The sequence below is a fragment of the Anas platyrhynchos genome, chromosome 1, assembly GCF_047663525.1.
Source record: "Anas platyrhynchos isolate ZD024472 breed Pekin duck chromosome 1, IASCAAS_PekinDuck_T2T, whole genome shotgun sequence".
Lineage (NCBI taxonomy): Eukaryota > Metazoa > Chordata > Aves > Anseriformes > Anatidae > Anas > Anas platyrhynchos.
In genome coordinates this window covers 203474507-203493499 of record NC_092587.1, presented here as the reverse complement: position 1 = coordinate 203493499, position 18993 = coordinate 203474507, and the positions used below count along the sequence as shown (strand labels likewise).

Genomic DNA, 18993 nt, shown 5'->3' with positions numbered 1-18993 from the left:
ATTGTACCTGAAACTGCCTGCTTTAGGAGCCAAAAAGTGATTCCTGTGAGAAAAGAGGGACTCAGAGCTTAGAAATTTTTTGTGGGAATGACAGGTTCACACCCGCAGCAGATGAGATATTCTTAACTGAGATATCCTTGTCACTGAGGTCTCTCACATGTCTGGAAAGTGCCGTGAGTGTTAAGCTAAGACTGAAAAGTTCACTCTAACATATTCTGTTGGCTGAATTCAAGGCAATTCAATAAATCAAGAGCACACCTTGGCAAGTGGCAAGTGAGAAAATTAAGATACAGGCATGTTTCTCAAGTCTTCAATAGGAAAGTAGCCATGGACCCTGTGCACCCATGATAGTGTGTGTCTGAGCACACTCAAGGGCAAAGCTTTGGGTTTCTAAGGGACTTTCTGCTCCAAAAGGGAGTCAAGAGTTTGCTTCAAGTGCTAAAGCATGCGTGGCAGAGCTTTCCTGAATTTCTTTCTGAATAGGTGCCCAAGCTCTGCTTAAGCATCGTTTTATTGCAGAAAGACCTTGTGAAAGGTGTGTCCATGCCTGTCTTTTCTGGATATGGTTCGTGTCACCTCTTGTTATGCCTTATATACCAGCAGTGCCTCCCTCCCATCAGGAACTCTCCTCATCCCAGCAGACAACGATACATTTCTTTCGACAAAGGAGACTTTTTCATTGCTTCTTCCCGAATCTATTAATCAAAGGAATTTCATTATGGACTAGTAAAAAATACTAGGAACTCTCCCAAGCTGCCAAGACAACCCACAGCCACTGCTGGACCCTCACTTCACAACACATCGCCCGCAGTAATGGCACAGGCGACACCTGCTTCTGGATGCAGTAGGTTCACGGGTGGATGCACGAGTTCACGCCTCACTCCTGACAGCCCCGGTGCTAACAACCAGCAGCAGGTGAGGCACAAGTGTCACCGTCCAACAGGGAATCAGCAAGCTGCTGAGACCTGAAAATGCGAACTGGTCATTTTGTTCTCTTACTTGAGGAAAGGTTGATTAACAGTCATTATAAGCCGGAGGAAGAGAAGCTGGGTGATTTATCACAAGTGATACCAGCTCGACAACCTTTTCAGGTGCAGCAGGCTTTCTCGTCTTTCTAGAAGTGCTTTGTGGTTCCTCCAAGATGACCCCGTTGTTTGACGGGATCTATCTGTGACGGTAAATGCTAATTTATGATGGCTGTTTTCCCAGGTGCGTTCAGATCTCAACACTTCCCTTCATAAATGTAGCTAGCACATTAATGCATCATTTTTTATGGTTTCAAGGAAGCAGACAGCTCCCATACCATGCCCAGGAGACGCTCTTCTTGTGCTATAAAAGCCTTGCAGGCATGAAGTAAAGGTTCGTAACAGTGTGCAAAAAGAAAAAAAAATAAAATCTGAAAGCACCCCATCACCTTGTCTGCAGCTCATGCATTTGCAAAGATTAGGTTTGCGTTCTGGGGTTCTCTTGGATTCTTTACAATTCCCTTTATAACCCTGCTGCTACCTTCAGGTGTAACCCTACATACTGGCAAAGAGCAATGCAGGCTCCTGCCAGCTCTCTCACACGTTATTTGGCATGTGGTGGACAGATGGTGGACACACGGGTGTTAAGAAGGCTGTTGTACACTGCCAAAATTCCTCTTGCCAAAAAAATTGAAATACTGCCATCCCAAAGCATTATGCATGTCTCCACCTTCCTACAAGCACTACCTGATCCTTGAATGGGGTGAGCAAGACACGAAGTTGCACCGATGGGTTGTGGTGCAGCACTGAGTCATATCGGAGAGCCCATTCCCGGTAATTTAAGTGTGGCTATGGTAGAAATTCATCATCCCTGAAATGCAAGTTGGTTTCTAGTGGAAGCAATAACTAACTCGAGGCAGGAAGGAAAGGCAGAAATCCCATATGGGTTGGTTGCTCTGACCTGCTCACTGCTCCAGGGTTTAAAGGCAAGTGTTAGCTGCCTGTTCTGGCAGAGGAAAATGGAGGGATGAGTTGCTCCAACTTTAAGCTCTTGGTTAGCATCTGGTGGAGCACAGAACTGAAGATGCTAAGGCAAACCAGGGCCATGTGCACACTGAAACACTGCATTTGTGCTCATCTGAACATGTTGCATGTAGCTGTCATGAGTAAGACATGAACTGAAGGGTAGAAACTTAATAGTCCTTGCAGAAGAAGAGAACAAGAGATTTCTTTGCTCTGGAAGGAAGATTATTGAGCAGGTGACTTCAGAAAAACAGTTGCTCTAATTCTTCTATGCAACATACTTCTATATAATGGTATGCAATAGAGTTTAGGAAAGGCCAGCATTATTTTAATGGAAAGATTATCTATCTATCTATCTATCTATCTATCTATCTATCTATCTATCTATCTATTCTATCTACACCTACACCTACACCTACACCTACATCTATACCTATACCTATATCTATCTTCTATCATCTATATCATCTATATCTATATCTATATCTATATCTATATCTATATCATCTAAATCTATATCTATATCTAGTCTATATCATCTGTTCTATCTAAATTATCTTGCAGTAATCACTAACACAAGTCGTTGGAACTGTTTAAATTGGGAAGAGGGAGCAGAGACAACTGACAACTGAACATCAACCTCTTACTAACAGGAGGGGCTAAGTAATATTAGCAACATTTATATTCCTGTAATTTTTTATCTGAGAAAGCTTCTTGCCTCTCAAAAGTTGGTTCACTTTGTCTGGGCAGAGTTCAGTGGCAGTTTAACAACTGGAGTTGTTTAGAGGAAGGATGCAGTCAGCTCCACCTCCCAGAGAACCAGCAGGCTTTACCCTTTCGTGAAGACTTGGTTAGTCTGGAAAACCTCAAAACAATAATAGAAGCCCTCAGATGAAATTACTGTGTTGAGGAGATAAAACTTGTAGACCCAAAGAGCAATTTAGTTTAATTTCTATAATTCTTCCATGGTTTCAGGACAGTGGGGTATATCCAGACAATGAAATGGTGAACTGGGCAATTCTCTGACTCTGAAAACAGAGGGAGTCACACAGATGATTCCCCTGGAACAAAGTTGGTTAACATAGTTTTGCTGCCCACTAGCATATCTATGAGCTTGTGAACAATATCCTCTCCTCTTCTCTTCCATTTTTCCTGTATACTTCTTCTTCTGACCAAAGAATCTGCGGGTGCAATGGAGCCCACATTTAGCCTACGGAATATCAGCCGGTTCTCAACACGCAGTAAAATGCCATTAACTCCACTTTTAGGACTTGTCACAGAAGATAATTTCCTTGGCCTTTTAAACCTTCAAACTTTTCACTCTTCAAGTACGTGACAGGGCACTCTGGGGGGGGGAGGCAGGACTACCTGCAGGTAGCGTGTTTGCAGCCATGAATTACAGGAGTTATTTTCTGCCAAAGACAGGCAAGGAGCACTTTTCTGGGCCCGTCTTAAGGAAACATCTCCCATTTGTTGTAATACAGGCAGTGGCCTCTTAGGTCAAACGTTCCAAATCCTAGCCTTTTACCCAGATTGTTAAAGCTCTGTCACTTCGCTGTTTTCCCTTGACTGATAGTGGATGATTGCCTGCTCTCAGTTACTTGCTACAACTCCTTTCAAGTTGATGGACTTTGTGTTTAGAAGTGTAAATAAAGTAGACCTGGGTGTGAAACCTAAGTGTCAGCTCTGACAAATGACACTTGTGTGTGGAGAGGGGACTGCTCTCCGAGACACCTTTTTTCTAACCTGAACAGAGATTACATTTCACCGAGTTTCTCTGAGTGACTTCTGCTTTGCTTATTATTGTTTATCTGAACAGCCTCCAGATTTAAGAGGCCAACACGCCCTGTAATTTGGTACCCATCTCCCTCAGGGTATGATTAGGCTGGGATGTGATGAAAAAGATTCTGACTTCAGCTCCCATTATCCCGAGGCATTTCCTGCTGCAGGGATCTTGATTAGCAGACACACGATACCACGGCACAGGGACCAGCTTCCGATGAGCTCAGCCGGAGTGAAATCCCCCATAGCATGAATGGCCCCACATTATTCTGAAAAATCACCGTGTCTCATCCTCAAGAGACTCTGTTTTGAGCAGAAAATGACTCAAAGAGTAGTGTACATCTACCAAAAGTAGGCATCTATAAGGTGATAACCGAAACAGCTCAGAGAGATGATGCCATAAACCTATTTCTCTCCGCTGGCAGTACACATGGTGACCAGCTCAGGTGCTGTAGCCAGAGCAAGAATATGTGATAAGACCCTAGAAGAAGGAAAAGCCTTTTTTGTGTGCTTATACACTCACTACCTGTTCTTTCAGAGGCTGCTCAGCCCGCATCTATGCAGTGCTCTGGAAAGCATTGCAGTTTTGCAAGGTATCATCTCTTTGGTGACAAAGTGTTTGCACTGAAGATAGATTCAGTTCTGCTTCCTAAACACAGGTGCCTGCTGTAATTTGAGTTGCCTTTGGACAGCTCAGAAACCCAAAGGCAGCTGTCACACGTGCAACATATATGTATATATGCTCTACAGGAGATCCAGGCTATTGTGAAGGGGGAGCTAGAGGCCAGGTACTCCAGGATGCCTCAGATGGTGTTGGACAAGAGGCAGCAGACATCAAGTGGAACGTGAGAAATTCTGATTAGATATTAGGAGAAAAATGGTTACTATGAGGGTGGTCCTATACTGGTGCAGGTTGCCCAAAGGTTGCCTCCATCCTTGGAGGTGTTCAAGAATTGGCTGGACATAGCCCTGAGTAATTACACCTGCTTTGAGCAGGGACGTGATCTAGATGGTTGCTGGAAATCCCTTCCAACATAAATTACTCCCTCTTCTGTAAATGTCTCAAGATGTTTTGCTGTAGAGATCAGAATAGCAACTAGAACACAGGTCCAGAATCAGCCTTTCTTCCCCACCCCAGGTAAACACATTCAAATCCCACTGCTAAACAAGGAACTCGGGCTTCAAAGCAGAAGTTCCTCCCCACTACTGATGCCCCTGCATCTTAGGGGTTTAAATTCTAGATTTCAACCCACAAATACACCACAAACTATCCACGAAAATCTATAAAAATCACATCAAGAAAGAAAATGCATACCTAAGGATGTAAGGACAAGAGTCCTTAGCAGTAATGTAGCAAAATCAATGCAATAACGTAGTGTATGGCATGGATTATCTGTAAACTAATGCATACCATGTCCATGCACACACAGACTTTTGTAGTGTACCAGGAGTAAAGTCAACACTCATTTCTGGGCTGTGACACACGAGTAAGCTGTCACAAGGCAATATGTTACAACCGATCGGTTGCTCTGCTCTAGCTGTGTGCACTGCTGTTCAACACAAGCTCACCAAATGCAAGTTAGCAGCTGATGTGCACTAACTCGGAAACATGTTGATGCCTTTCCTCCCTCCTGTCTACATCTGCTGTCCTGCAGGCTAGCGAGGCCTCAAAACCTTGTTTCAAGGTGAGGGCAAGCCAATTACAAGGTTAGCACTTTGTAGCAAGAGATATCAGGGCATGGTGCTTCGCCAGCCTGCTCAGAGTCTGGTCATGCTCTTTTTGATGTTTTGCAGATGTGGTCTAGCTTGTCAGTCAGGCTGGATTGCTCTGTATTTCCCCCCTCTCTTTCTAAAAAAAGTCAAGGTTTGTGTTGGTCTTTTTTTTCCAGTGAGACTGGGTTTATCGCTGGCTCTATTTACCATAAATTTACACATGGCAAACTTTACTATTGTCTTGAGTCAGCTGTAAATAGGAAAGATGAGTACAGTGATATTCAGTTCCACGTGAGGCAAGAAGAGACTTTGGTTTCACAGTGTGTACTCTTTCTATGGCTCCCCAATTTCTTCCATCTTTTCTAAAGGGATAATTTGGTCCGTTTGCCATGCCAGATGTGCAGAAGTATTTTAAATATTCAATCAGAATCCCAGTTGCTGTGAAGCAGATAATCACAGTCTTGGCTTGTCTACTTTTGTTTTTATTTTTAACTGTACTGTTCTTGCGAATATGATAGAACAGAAACTTGCAAAATATAGTCTCCACTTCACAGTCTGGGTCCTGGCCCAGACTTGTGGTTTACAAAGCCTTTTGCTGAGTGACAACAAAACAAATTATGCAGTCTCCCTTATGCCTTAAATTTAATATCTCATCTCCTGCCCTCTAATTCAAACCTTCACACTGCACCAGGGTTTCCTTTGTAATGAGATAACTCTGAATATTAAGTTTGCATTACGCAGGGCTATTATTCACATGCCTGACATCATTACATATGGAACTGTAATCAATAAAACATGGTGCGAGAGGGATCGGATGGCTTGTGGGCATGGGGATCAGTCACTGAAGCCCCTGAGTTACTGCAAAACATCCATCCCAAGTCAGCAGTGACCTACCAAGGAGCCTCGATGAAAACCTCAGGCAGCGAGGCCAAAGTTCGAACAGTCAGGGCCTGGGGTGGTCCCATCGTGTCACCGCCAATCCACACAGAGGGACAGGACAAGCACATAGACTCTGCCTGCCTTCCGCTATATGGACTTGATTTGTGGATGAATAACCCTCCCTCTTCAGGCCTGGCACCCCAAATCCGAATCCATTTCATCTGAATTTTCAAACCCTTTCTGGCTGAGTCAGCCTGGTGGACTTGGCTGCCTGTTCTCCGCCAGCTGTCGGGAAGCAATCTGCCCTGCTGAATGAAACCCAGCTGACTGCTGGCTGCTTAGAGGCTTTGCAAAGCCTGGTGTAGCACACACGCTCCCGTCCTACCTCCGTCGTTGTCCTTGCCGTCGCCGCACGCTGTCTCCATGGAGGTGTCGCAGCCCGCTCCTCGCCAGCCCAGCTGGCAGACGCAGTGCCAGCCGTTCATGTCCAGAGTGCACCTGCCGTTGCCGTTGCACAAGCCAGGGCATCCCTCTGCAAGGCAAACAGCCACACGATCAAACACACTGAAAAAAACAAAGCCACAGAGCCTTGGGGAAAAAAAAAAAAAAAAGCTACTTAAAAGCAGCTGTTTCCCTCTGCTTTCAGCTTATTTATCCACTAGCACTTGGTATCTTTACACACGGAGCAAACTGTCCCGGTTTGGTATCAGGATGGTGGAGGGCTGCTGCTGTGACACCCACCCTGCTGTCTGAGTCTCTCAAAGCCTTTTTTCTTTTGGTAGAACCTAGATTTGAGGTTATCTGACTTACACGTGAGGTGAATGTCCCTAACACCCAGCAGCATAATGCAGCTTTCAGCAGTACTGAGATCTCAACCTGAAAGCTGGCTGGGAAGGGAAGGCACTTTCTATGTCAGAAAATGTTTGGAGAACACAGTTTCTCTTCCATAGTCATTTTGGGTGGGATTCATCTGATCTGGTTGCAGCGGACCTAGAAGGGAGAAACCTTCCACCCTCTGTAGTCAGCAGAGGACCGGCATCTCTGGGGGCAGAAGGCCCCTTGTGTGGGTTAGATGCCCACACTGAGGAGCTGAAGGATGCTCTGGAAACACCTGTTTCTCTCCACTGACTAGAAAGAGACCCCAGCAGAGGCAGATATTTCTATTACAGGTGATTAAAATTAGGGGGAGATGAACCCCACGCTTCCTGTCTGCTCACTAGGGGTTGATTTTCTCATCCGATGACCCCCTGCCGAGCTTTCCATCTTTTTTTTTTTTTCCCCAACAAATAGCAGAGTAATTTCCCCAGCAAGCAGCAGTACGAAGGATGCGGCTTAGCTTATGCAGTTCTGGGGGCTTTTTACCTGCAGAGCTCAAAAACCTTTTCCAAGAAGCAGTCAGAAATGTTAGCTGCATTTTACAGATTAGGAAACTGAAGTAGAAGGGACTGAAGTGACTGCCAAGGTCACCCAGCAGGACTGATTAAACCAGGAACACAACTGAGCCTTCCTGAGCCCTGTCCTAAGGCCCTCTCTGCTTACATGTGTTGTGAAATCCTTTCATGTTTGCATTTCTTCAGGCCCTCAATGTGCAAGGCAGACTTGGTGGTGGAACTGAGCAAACCGCGCAAATTAAAAAGGGAAGGGACCTTAAAGACCATCTAATTCCAACCCCCTATCGTAGGAGGGTTGGGATTATCCTGCCCTAAAGGGTTACAACACGAGGGTGAAGAGCACCAAAGGGTGAATTTGGCTGGCCACCCCATGAGGGGCTGCCCAAGGAAGCGCTGAGGCAGCAGAGCAGGCCGTGCCACCATTATTGTGCGCTGAGGAGGCGCAGCGCCCAAAGGCCTTGTCACTAAAACCATGTCCCTCTGTGAACTTAACATCTCCGCCAGGACTGTTCTTGTAATTTAAAGGTGGCTAGGGACCAAATGGGATAAGGAACAAAGTTGCTTAGGTCCTTTAAAAAGATCTTAAATAGATTTTGCATTTATTAACATGTTTGTAGCATCTCAGGCCTTTAAAACGTGTGCGTGTGAGGAGGGGGCATACCACATGTGTACGTGTGAGTGTGTTCTGTGTACATGTATACTTCAGCATTTATACATTATATTAGTATCTATACATTATATTAGTATTTATACACTACAGATAAGCTATTTATAGGCAAAGTTATATGAAATTCTCCATTTTAAAATCCTGCCTTCAGTTACTTACAACAGTGCCAAACTCTTAAGCATTTATTTTTTTTTCAATGCTAGAGCTAATTTATTTGTTTGTTCCCTTTAGTTACTTTCAGTAGAAGCTGAAAGCTTTCAGCTGTTTTGGAAAATGAGAAGTGTATTACTTTTTAAAATAACCTGCTAAAATTGCTTCATTAGGTGGGTAATTGCACTTTGGAGCAGATAAATTCCATTTGGATGGGCCCATCCTGACAGAAGGGATATGACTTTTTTCCCCTCTTTATAAATCTGCCTAAATTTGTCTAGACAAAAAGCCTCTGAAGAAATCTGGAGAAATCACTTTATGTGTATTCTGCATGGCCCCGGTAGAGCTCAGTTGGCAGCTCAGTTCTGCAATGACACTGTTGCATTGTCATTGAGCACATTTCATGTTTTAATTGCTCTAGTGCATCAGTTGGACTCTTCATAACCCATCCTAAAAAATTCATTTCTATCCTGCTGCTACAGAGACTGAGCAGGACACCGCTTTTAAAGGTGCAGCGGTGTTGGCTTGGACAGGAGTGCAGTGAGAATCAAAAAGAGTTGGGTGATGAGAAATTGAAGAGACCACTATAGAAGCATGAGAGAAGAAAGGCTGGATGCCACCAGATCTTTAACACAAGTATTGTTTAGTATCTGGAGTAGACTCTTTATTTTCTGCAATCGAAAGAAGAGGGTTTTAGAGATTTTTGATGGGACTCCTTTGGTTCAGTTTCAAGCCATGCAGGAACAGGTCCAAACCCTAGGAACAGGTCCAAGAGGTTGGAAACGGTTGAAGTTGGGGCTATGATGAAAATTCATAGGGAAAAGAGGGATTCCATTTCTTCCTTACTTTTCTTTTTTCTTTCTTTTTCTTTTTTTTTTTTTTTTTTTTGTTTTGTTTTCTTTCAAATATATTTTGCATTTCTTAATGTTTGGAAGAAAGATCTAAAAATCAAAGGTCTAAAATTTTTAGACAAGAAATATACTGTACTGACTGATCGCTTGCTGTGAGACTGAAAAAAAGCAAATGATCTTAAAATATTTCATGTGAGAAGTGTCCAGCAGGTATAGGCAAAAAACAGTATAACTGTAAAAAGGAGGATGTAATATGGAACTATTGAATGTGCTTTACTTTTCCAGACTTGGGAAAGGTGGAATTTGGAGTGGCAGAAAATGGCTGATATGATTAGGATGGAAGGACCATCTGCATCTGAGGAAACGAGAAGAGCTTGATTGATTTGCTCTAGCACAGCAAAGGCTGAAAATAATATAATTGTTTTCCACAAATTTGAGAAACAGATAAACAGGGAGAAGGAAAACAGCTATTTAAGCTAAACAGAATAGTGCTGGCATAAGAACAAATGGACATAAATCAAGCATGCATAAATTCTGGTTGGAAATTAGAAAGATAAAAAAAAATGTATTTTCCTGGATCAAAGAAATAAGGTTTTGGAATAGCCTCCTAGTAGGATGGTTAAGGTCAAGAAGCTCCACTGATATCCAAAGGCCCTGGTAGAATTATATAAAATTTTATACAATGTGGTTGCCCTTGACAGCTGACAACTGGACTCTGTCTGAGAAGACCCTTTCAGTCTGATGTTATTTAATTTTGTGTGCAATTCATTTTCTGTAAGAAATGGGTTTTGGACTATCTGAACGGGCTTTCATGATTTCCTCTGAATCTTCTTGAATTGGACCCAGAGTAATTAAGTCAATCATCTCAGAAGGCAGACAGAAGAAAAACACCATCCAAGAGAGGAAAGAAAGAGGAGAGAGAGTATCTCATAAGAGTATGTCTTCCCAAAGCGTCTATTCCTCTTCCTTGACTATTAAGGGAATCTAGGGTGATGAGCTGAGAGATAAGCATCTACACTGCAGACACCTACAGTGGGATGACTCCCTCTGTAATGTCAGAACCCATTGTCTTGCCATCTTTCAAGTCCAGAAAGCAAATTTACTTCCTCTCACCAAGAAGCGAGCCAGCCCCAGTTCCTAATGAGATAAATCTCTTCCAAGGAGTCTGAGAGAACTATTTCCTAATGAAATAACTTCTTTTTCACAGATCCATGAACACACAAGTTTTCAGGTTTTAACTGTTACGTTACAAGGTACAGCAAAGTATCAGTGCTGTGAGCACTAAATTGTACCTCTCCCATGACATGGTTTGATAGAACAGACTTCTCCTAAGTAATGACAAAGGAAATCGTTAATATAAAAGAACATAATTTAACAGTGCTGTCAAAGGACTCATAGCTTCAGCAAGTTAGAATATAACATGGACATGCAGGTCAACATATCTAGCACAATGGACCTCTAAATCCATTTCTAAATGTCCATTATTATTTCTAAACTGGTCTTGCATACAGACTTGATCATCACTAACACAATATAGTTAGGCACATACAATACTCTACATTCCACAAACAGTGCTCTTCAAAGCATTTGAAGAAAAGGTGATACAAATAAAGCTTATCCCTTCCTCTCACCCGTGCTGGGGAATAAAGGAAAAAGATCACCTTGACTCCAAAGTGCTTCTGAATATCAACGCAGCAGGGTGGCTCAGTCTTCCCAGATTTACACCACCATAATCTTGCTGCTCTGATTTCTCATAGCTAGAGTCACTGATGATTCATTATTCCTGTGTTTGTTAACTGCGTTGGAGTGACTAAGAGAATTAAATACATGAATAGGACTTTCTGAGGGGGGAAGAAGTCCTTTATGTGAGTTTCTAACCGAGGCACATGAAAGCACTGCTGATACTGTGAGATGTTCACAAAGATCTCACATCTGCCATGCATAGGAGAATACGGAGCAGGGAAGCATTACAAAAAGTGGATTGATTTTGAACCAGACAAGAAAAGATTATCAGAGTCAAAGGAGACAGTCACCAGAGTAAGAAATTATTTTAAGATTGGTGGTAAAACAATCTTCTCGTAATGATCTGTACAGCAAAGACCTACTGTAATTAGTACAATTAAAAACAATGTTCAATGGCAATTTTCTTCAAGGTAAGACATATTGCCACTTGAAATAGGACTTAGAAGACTAGACTTTCCTTCTGATCTTAAAATATTGATAGAAGATAAATATGTTTCGCTGTTGTTCCTCCACTGGCAGTAAGAAAGCACTAACAGATGCTCCAGCAAGTCTTAATAGACAGTGGTTGAGCTCTGACATGAGCGGGACACGGCTGAATGCAACATGTGAGGATGGGAACAATAGCTTGAGGGAACAATAATCAGTAAGAGACCTGCAGAAGTGTTGCAGGACTGAAAGGGAGGAGCAAGACATCAACTGATCCCCGTAAATTACGAGAACCTAGTGTCCTGAAAAATGCTAACTCCTAAACTACCTCCACAGCATTTTGCAATGGTGGGTATCAAGAAACCTTTAATCAGATGACTTCTGTAAGATGGAAATTAAAAGTCACCTGCCAGAGCTCCTGTTGCTTCGATCTGTACAAATAAAGGAGCGGGCTGCAGTTAGACCTTGGGTTCTCACCGCTGCTCAGACCAAAGAAGTGACCTTGCAGTCATCCCTGGATTCATACGGAGGTGGCTGTTCAGCATCTTTATGTTTCAGCCTGGCTGTTTATATGCCTCACTACTGCACTAATGTGGCTATTTTTTAAGAGTGAGAATTGATAAACCACCAATAGAAATTAATTAGACTGATGTGCTGTCAGTTCCAATGGCATCCAGGATGGAGGAGCTCCCTCTAAAACCAGCACATCTTTAATATTAGGCGCCTCTTTTCCTTTTAAGCATTACCGGTGTTAATTAAGCTTCAGACTGGAAGACTCCATTCCAGCTCTAGTTGGGGCTTCTTGGTTTAATCATGCTGATGTTTGCTCTTGAAACTTGCCCTCCAACTTCGAAACAGTTCTGTATCTTGTCTGATTTACTGGTTTATTGTAAAGCTGTAGGAAAGACTCAGCAGTAAATCAGGCTCACCCTTGACAACACAGGATTACTGGGAAGGGATTTCAACCAGAAAGATGTTAATAATTAAGAAAGCCAAAAGGGCATGAGTAATTTAGTTTTGAAAAATGCACGCCATGAAGCTAGCCAAGTAAAAACTATGTACTTTTTAATGTTTCAGCTGTTGCTAATCTTTCCAGAAGAGGCCATGTATTATAGGAGACGATCGTTATTCTTAGTATGTTGCTAACCTGTTACCCACTTGCAGAACTCACTAAATATAATGTGTCTTTATTTTTGGCCATAAAGGTGAGTCAAAAGGCTCAGAGGAGGAATGACAGCTACAGAAGACTTACTAAAAAAAAATTATTGTGCCATCGAATGGGCATATCGGCACTGAAGGTCCCTGGACACAGGCTCTGCAGACTGATTTCTTATCTCTTCTACCCCCCTGGCGCCTTTTGATCCAGCTTTCTCCAATACCAGTTGAGATGGAAAAGAGGAGTCCTGGGGTTTTGAAATGCAGAACACTGAGGTGTGGGACATCTACAGGAGGTTCTGGTCACACTGCCAAGTGCTGGCCTGTCCCCTCCTCTGTGAATCCCACCACTATTACTCTGCAAGGGTACAAAAAGTGGCCCTCTTTCCTTGATCTAAGGAGGATATCATTTTTCCTCCTGGTTCAAGTCAAGTCAATCATGTTTTACTGATGCTAAGCAATGAGAGAAAACTACCTACCACTGAACCATCCACCAATCTATAAGCAGTGGTTCAAGAACAACTGACGCTTGCTGCATGAGACTGAAGACAAAAATCTCATTTAAACTGTGGACGTTCCCTTACCATTAATATTTCTTTGTCTGTTCAAAGTTTTCCCCTATCTGCATGTACCTGGACCTGCTTTTAGGCTGCGATGGAAACAAGAAACATTAGATTGTACATCCATCCAGAGCAGTGAACGCAGTAGGGCAACCATGCCACACAACAAGAGCTTTACATGGCAGAGACTTCACTCTAACTATTCACCAGGCAAATATTTTGGCATATCTGTCCTCCTTCATCAGCTTCTCACAGCTGCTATTTCTGATTGCTCACAACCTGAAAAGGAGGGCAACGCTATGGAAGAAACTGATTTGTTCAACCTGATTTCTTGGTTTGTTTAACCAGCAAACATATGATGCTGTGTGGTGTCAGCACTGTGTTGCTGTTAGTGTCAAATCAGCCATGCAGAAGGATATTTGTGTCCAACTCAATCATATTTACTGTCAGATTGTTGTTTTTAACTAGATGTATACTATTTCAATATATTTAGAAAGCTAAGTGCATTGTGGAACTGTCTATTTTTATTTTAAAGTCCTAAATTAATTTAGCTCGTTGCTCTGATTAATACAACTATGATTATTTTAAGATATCATATTACCTCTGGTCCACAGCAGTTCAATATCATTTCTTCCCAGCTGAGAACAAACCTGGGTCCTAGACTTGTTTTACGTTTCAAAAATAGGAGCACAGAGTAGGATTTTTTTATAGTGTAAATTAATGCAACATCGCTAATTTTAGTAAAAATTGCTGATTTATGCATCCAGAGGCTTTGAGGTCATACCATTTTTCTATTTATATATATATTTATGTAGAATTACTCAAAGTTCCCATGTAAGACTTAGCAGTCACGGATCAAAACTAGGCAGACTCCACACAGAAAGTGCACTCACCTGCTTGTTACAAAACAGATCATAGACATTTAATTAAAACACATCACTGTACAGGGCTCCTGATGCATTCACAGAAAATTGGTTTCCCCCTGACTTGCCTTACCTGGGTTAGGAGGGGTGAGGATGAGAGATGATTTGGAGGGGAGGGCAGGGACGAGGGGAGGGGTGGGAACACTGATACGATGTTAACACAGGGTCACAGCACTTACGGAGGTATTTCCTACCTAAATGACTGGAAAGTTCACCCTTCCAGACATTAGGGAGCACTTTGGTGATGATGAGGAAGAGATGCAACCTCAACACAGCATGTTCACGGTGCATTTTTAAAAAGAAAACACAAAGACAATAGGAAAAATAGGAAGGAAGAGCATACCTTTCACTACCTTATCCAGATAGTGAGCTTGGGAGATAAAAGACAGGACATTTAAGGTAGGATTGAATAAGTGCATTGCGGCTTACTACGAGACTGTGCAGGTGCTAGAAAGGCAAAGGAGAGTTTGCTGTGATACGAAAAGAAAAATCTTGATTATGAGGAGAGAAAAAAAAAAAAAAAAAAGAAGGGTGGAGCACAGCCCTCCTCAGTCAAAGAGCTCAAGAAGGCTACGTTTAGGCATCCAGTCGTCTTTGCTCATTAAGACCAGGAAGAGAAACAGGAAAGTTTAATATATATATATATTTATGTAAGTGCTTATATATATATATATATGCATATATATATTTATAAATATATATATATGTGGCAGAATATTGTAGTGTTCTGCTCATTTGCAACAATCTCCCTCTGTTTTACTGACCACTTTTCATCAGGAAAAACACCTTTTCATCAGGAAAAACAGTCATTTGAAAGTGCTCCACCTCACCTGATTGTCTTAGGCTTTTCCGCACAAAGATGCACAGTTCTCCTGTGGCCTTACCAGAGGATTTTCCCTGGATCTTCTCAATGGCAACACGTTGCATTTATACAGCATCCTCTATCCCAAGATCAAATTACTTTACCAACATTAAATTAACCTCGCGGCAGCTCTACCAGATAGGCAGCTCTTCATATACTCATTCCAAGTCGGGATAAAGAAAAGAAAAGAAAGTTTTAGATGCAGTGGGAGCGGTCATGGGCCCAATTCCTATGAAATATTAATTTGGGAAATTGACTTCTAGCTGAATTTCTGGGGTCAAACAGGAAGCTGGTGGCAAAGACACGAGCAGAAGCCAGGCGTCCGGCCTCGGAGAGCCCTGTGGATGCCAGCAGGCGGCACTCTCCATCTAACAGAAGCTGGTTTTTGTTAATAAATAAGAGGCTCTGAGTTACGCTCTTCTCAATCTGGCTACCTCCTTAAATGCTATTTCCATGCTCCTGCTCCCTCTCTCTCAGTTGCATCCTGGTACCCCTAAGGAAAGCTTTCTATTCCAGGTTTGGTCACAGAGACCGACCACCTGGGAGGTCACAGCCCTTGGAAGAATTTTTTTTTTCCATCCTGGGAGCTTGATGGGTCCATCGAAGCACTATTGTAAGTAAGTGGAGGCATCACCAAATCACCCCAGTGTGGTGGTAGCAAGGCAGGAAGCACAGCACAGCATCCATTCGGATGGTGGCTGAAGCTTGGGAATGTATCTTTTGGATTTTAAAATCCACAGCAGCCCAACCTGCAAACTTGGACAGCAATCGCTGTGTGGATGAAGACAATGGAGGCAGCTGCCAACACCAACCATGTGAGCAATGTGCCAGATATCTTCTGCTTGGACAAATAATGGAGGCCTTCTATGGGAACATTCCACACCTGGAATCCATACATCTGTACTCCATACCACTGAATACATTTAAATTCCATACAAATGTTCTGCAAATGTATGCAGCAGTAGCACGGCTCTTTCTTCTCTAAAAGTGTACAGTTCTCTTTCATGTGCTACACTTCTGGCACTAACATTTAATTTTATTATCTGCTGATACTCCTTTGGAAAACCTGTGGGCACGTGGGACAGTGCTCAGAAGAAAAGCCACTTTTCCAAGGTGTCTGCACCCAAAAGCACTGCACTCAGCTCCGTGGCAGCACCCGCTCCTGGAAGCCCCTCTCCTTTCAGATTCATTACTGGGGAAGCCCATGTGACTATTTTTTGGTGTGAAAGTCCTCTTATTTCCTCAGTCTGAGCTGTCTGGGTTATTTTTGTCAGAAACACACTGGGGAGGATCACAAGAAAATTTCTCTTAGCCCTGGCACAGGCTGCCCAGAGAGGGGCTGGGGGCATCTGCCCTGTGCGGGGGATGAGGGCAGCAAGCACCTTCCCCACACACTGCTGGGCTCATTTTATGTTGGGCTGCACACAGACCAAACTGCTTTGTGGGTTTAAATAGCACAAGTGACTTGTTAAAAAGAGACCAGAATCCACCTGTAATGTGCTTTGTCTGGATTCCAGCTGCTCGAGCAGAAACGGAGGGGGCACTGATTACAACCCCGGCTATTCAGAACATGTGTGATTATTTATGCAAGAAGACTGATGATGAAAGGCAAGCTTGAAGGGGCAGATTTCTCAAAAATCAAGAGTTTTGCTAAGTAAAACAAAAGCAGCTCAGTGGTGCCATAAGCAGAAGGCCATGTGGGACGGGCTGTCTGCCTGTCTGTCTAGGCTCTTGTTATTACATACATCACTAGTGGGTGCCAAGACCAGATTTTCAAAAGGAGTTAAGCGTGCAGCTTTTGCAGAGATCAGTGGGAATTAGGCACTGAGGTGCTTTGAAAGGTAGACCTGTGTGTGTTTGGAGAGCTAAGTGCTGGCCCCATAGGGCTCTGGAGTGACCCCGTGGTGTTCAGGTGCAGCGACTGAACTTCAAGTGATGGTTTTGGTCTTGTGTCCTGGCCGTTCAAGGATGATAAATATCTCACCTCAACTGTGTACACAGGGAACCCCTTTCTGGAGTTATTTCCAAACAACCCTAAAGAATCAAGGCTGGTAAAATATCATACAGAGAGATTCAATCTCAGTGCAAGGCCCGTGTAGGTGCAGTGAAGTCTTCCTCTGCATCTCTGAGGCAGGATGCACAGCACCTCGAGCACTCTCTGGGCCATATCTTAAAAATCTGAGGCCACGATGTCACAGCCCTGGGCAATTTCTGGAGCTGATTATTATGCCCAGGAAATCTGCTGTGGTGCCACCCATGAATCAAATCCATAGCGTGGTCGGCCACAAAGCTGGTTTGTGATTTGTCCTTTCAGAGCCAACAATGAGAGGGCTGATTTCACCTTTAAACTCCACGTTCCTAAAACCACCATGCTCTTTGGATGTTGCTAGTGTGGTTTGGGCTGGAGTGGAAGAAAGCTGGGTTCTTGCAATGTTTCTAACTGGGGGCAAGTTTGGAGCATGTTGGAGAGCCCATCGTTGGAGTCTTGCCTAATCCATTGTCACGATTTTTTTCCTTTAATATATTGGAGTAAACCAATTGAACCATTCTGCTGGGTTTCAGGCTTCCTGCAGTTATATAATCAACTTTCTGTTCTACTCTTTTGCCTGCATGTGCTAAGTTTGCTGAATTAGGATGATGAATGCATGCTTCTGCATCAATTTCCTTGTTGGGAATTAACTGGGGTTCTTCTAATGAAATCGCTGGATGTGAGCAATCAAGCTAGTATATTTGGTAACATGACTCTTTGTAGGAGCAAACCAAATTAATCCACTGGGATCAGAGTTTCCTTGTACACCATAAGAAAGAGCCTCCTATGACCTACAAAACAAAAGGATTTCTTACTCTCAAACATGCTCAACAGGAAATGGAAGAAGTGTCCTTTACTGGTATCATCCATTTCTACCATGTTACCTGCACACATGGCGATATTGTTAAAGCATCACTTCAGCAATGGGGTTTTATGCTTGTCAGTGCTAAAGCAAACGGGCCATGACACAGACATATAAGGAATTACTATCAACAGAACAAGTTGCCATGCAGGGAAATCACACAAGGACAAGGGGAATGCTTTCCACATACTTAATGTAATTCCAAGTCAATGTCCTTTCATCTGTGCCAATAGAACTAGCTTATTACTCCGTCTAAAGCTATTCAATTTTCTTGGATATTTATGACTTTGCCAAATCTCCCTTACATTCTACGCATTTGTCAATGAAATATTCTGTAGGAAACACGGTTTGCAGCTTCAGAGGCATGAGACTATGTACAAATTTGTTGCTAAATCACCATGCAAGAAGATGAGGAGGGAGGGGAAGTGCAAAGAAACAGAATTGCTCCAGCACTCTAAGTATTACAGGCTGATTCTGAGACCTGCACTGCAACAGGGAGGTAGCACCACACCAAATGACAGTGTGCACCATTAAAATCTCGATGCTGACTGCATTGCGGTGCTGGCCTTTCCCGTGATAACACGGACTCTTTAGACTTAGAGCGAGGAACACCACAAATAATGGGGTAAATTTAATTACCAGGAAAGATAAAAGCTTGTTCTTTGAAATCAGTCCGGGCATATCAGTGGTGTGGAGAAATATCATATAGTGAACTATAGTGGCATTTTGTTTTTGCAGCAGAACTAATAAAATGGCACTGAGGGAATGAATCAGGCTTTTTGTGCATAAATGTCTTTCACATAAAATAGTCCCCTGGATTTGGGGCCTTTTGCTGAACGCTTTTCTTTTTTTTTTTTTTTTTTTTTTCTTTTAAAACCCTTTCATGAATCTGTGTTACTTTCCAAATCAAAGTGCTTGAACACAAGGCTATAAAATATTACAAAAACACAGCATTCCAATTAACACAGGTCTGCTCTCTTTTCATTCTAAAGTCATTTAAGAGAAGTTTTTT

At 42.8% G+C, this 18993-nt stretch overlaps 1 protein-coding gene across 17 annotated transcripts in view; it reads right to left on the bottom strand.

The window, feature by feature from the left end:
- Positions 1–18993, bottom strand: part of TENM4 (teneurin transmembrane protein 4) — a 1639674-nt gene that overhangs the window by 106430 nt on the left and 1514251 nt on the right. For 13 of the 17 annotated variants that reach the window (XM_072032862.1, XM_072032864.1, XM_072032863.1 and 10 more), the window contains 2 exons: positions 14572–14598; positions 6748–6894 (listed from right to left, as the gene is read on the bottom strand). In XM_072032862.1, coding sequence (XP_071888963.1) covers positions 6748–6894; positions 14572–14598 — 174 coding nt within the window. The remainder of the gene's footprint in view (positions 1–6747; positions 6895–14571; positions 14599–18993) is intronic. The other 4 variants (XM_072032878.1, XM_038177672.2, XM_072032872.1 and 1 more) reach the window with 1 other exon arrangement.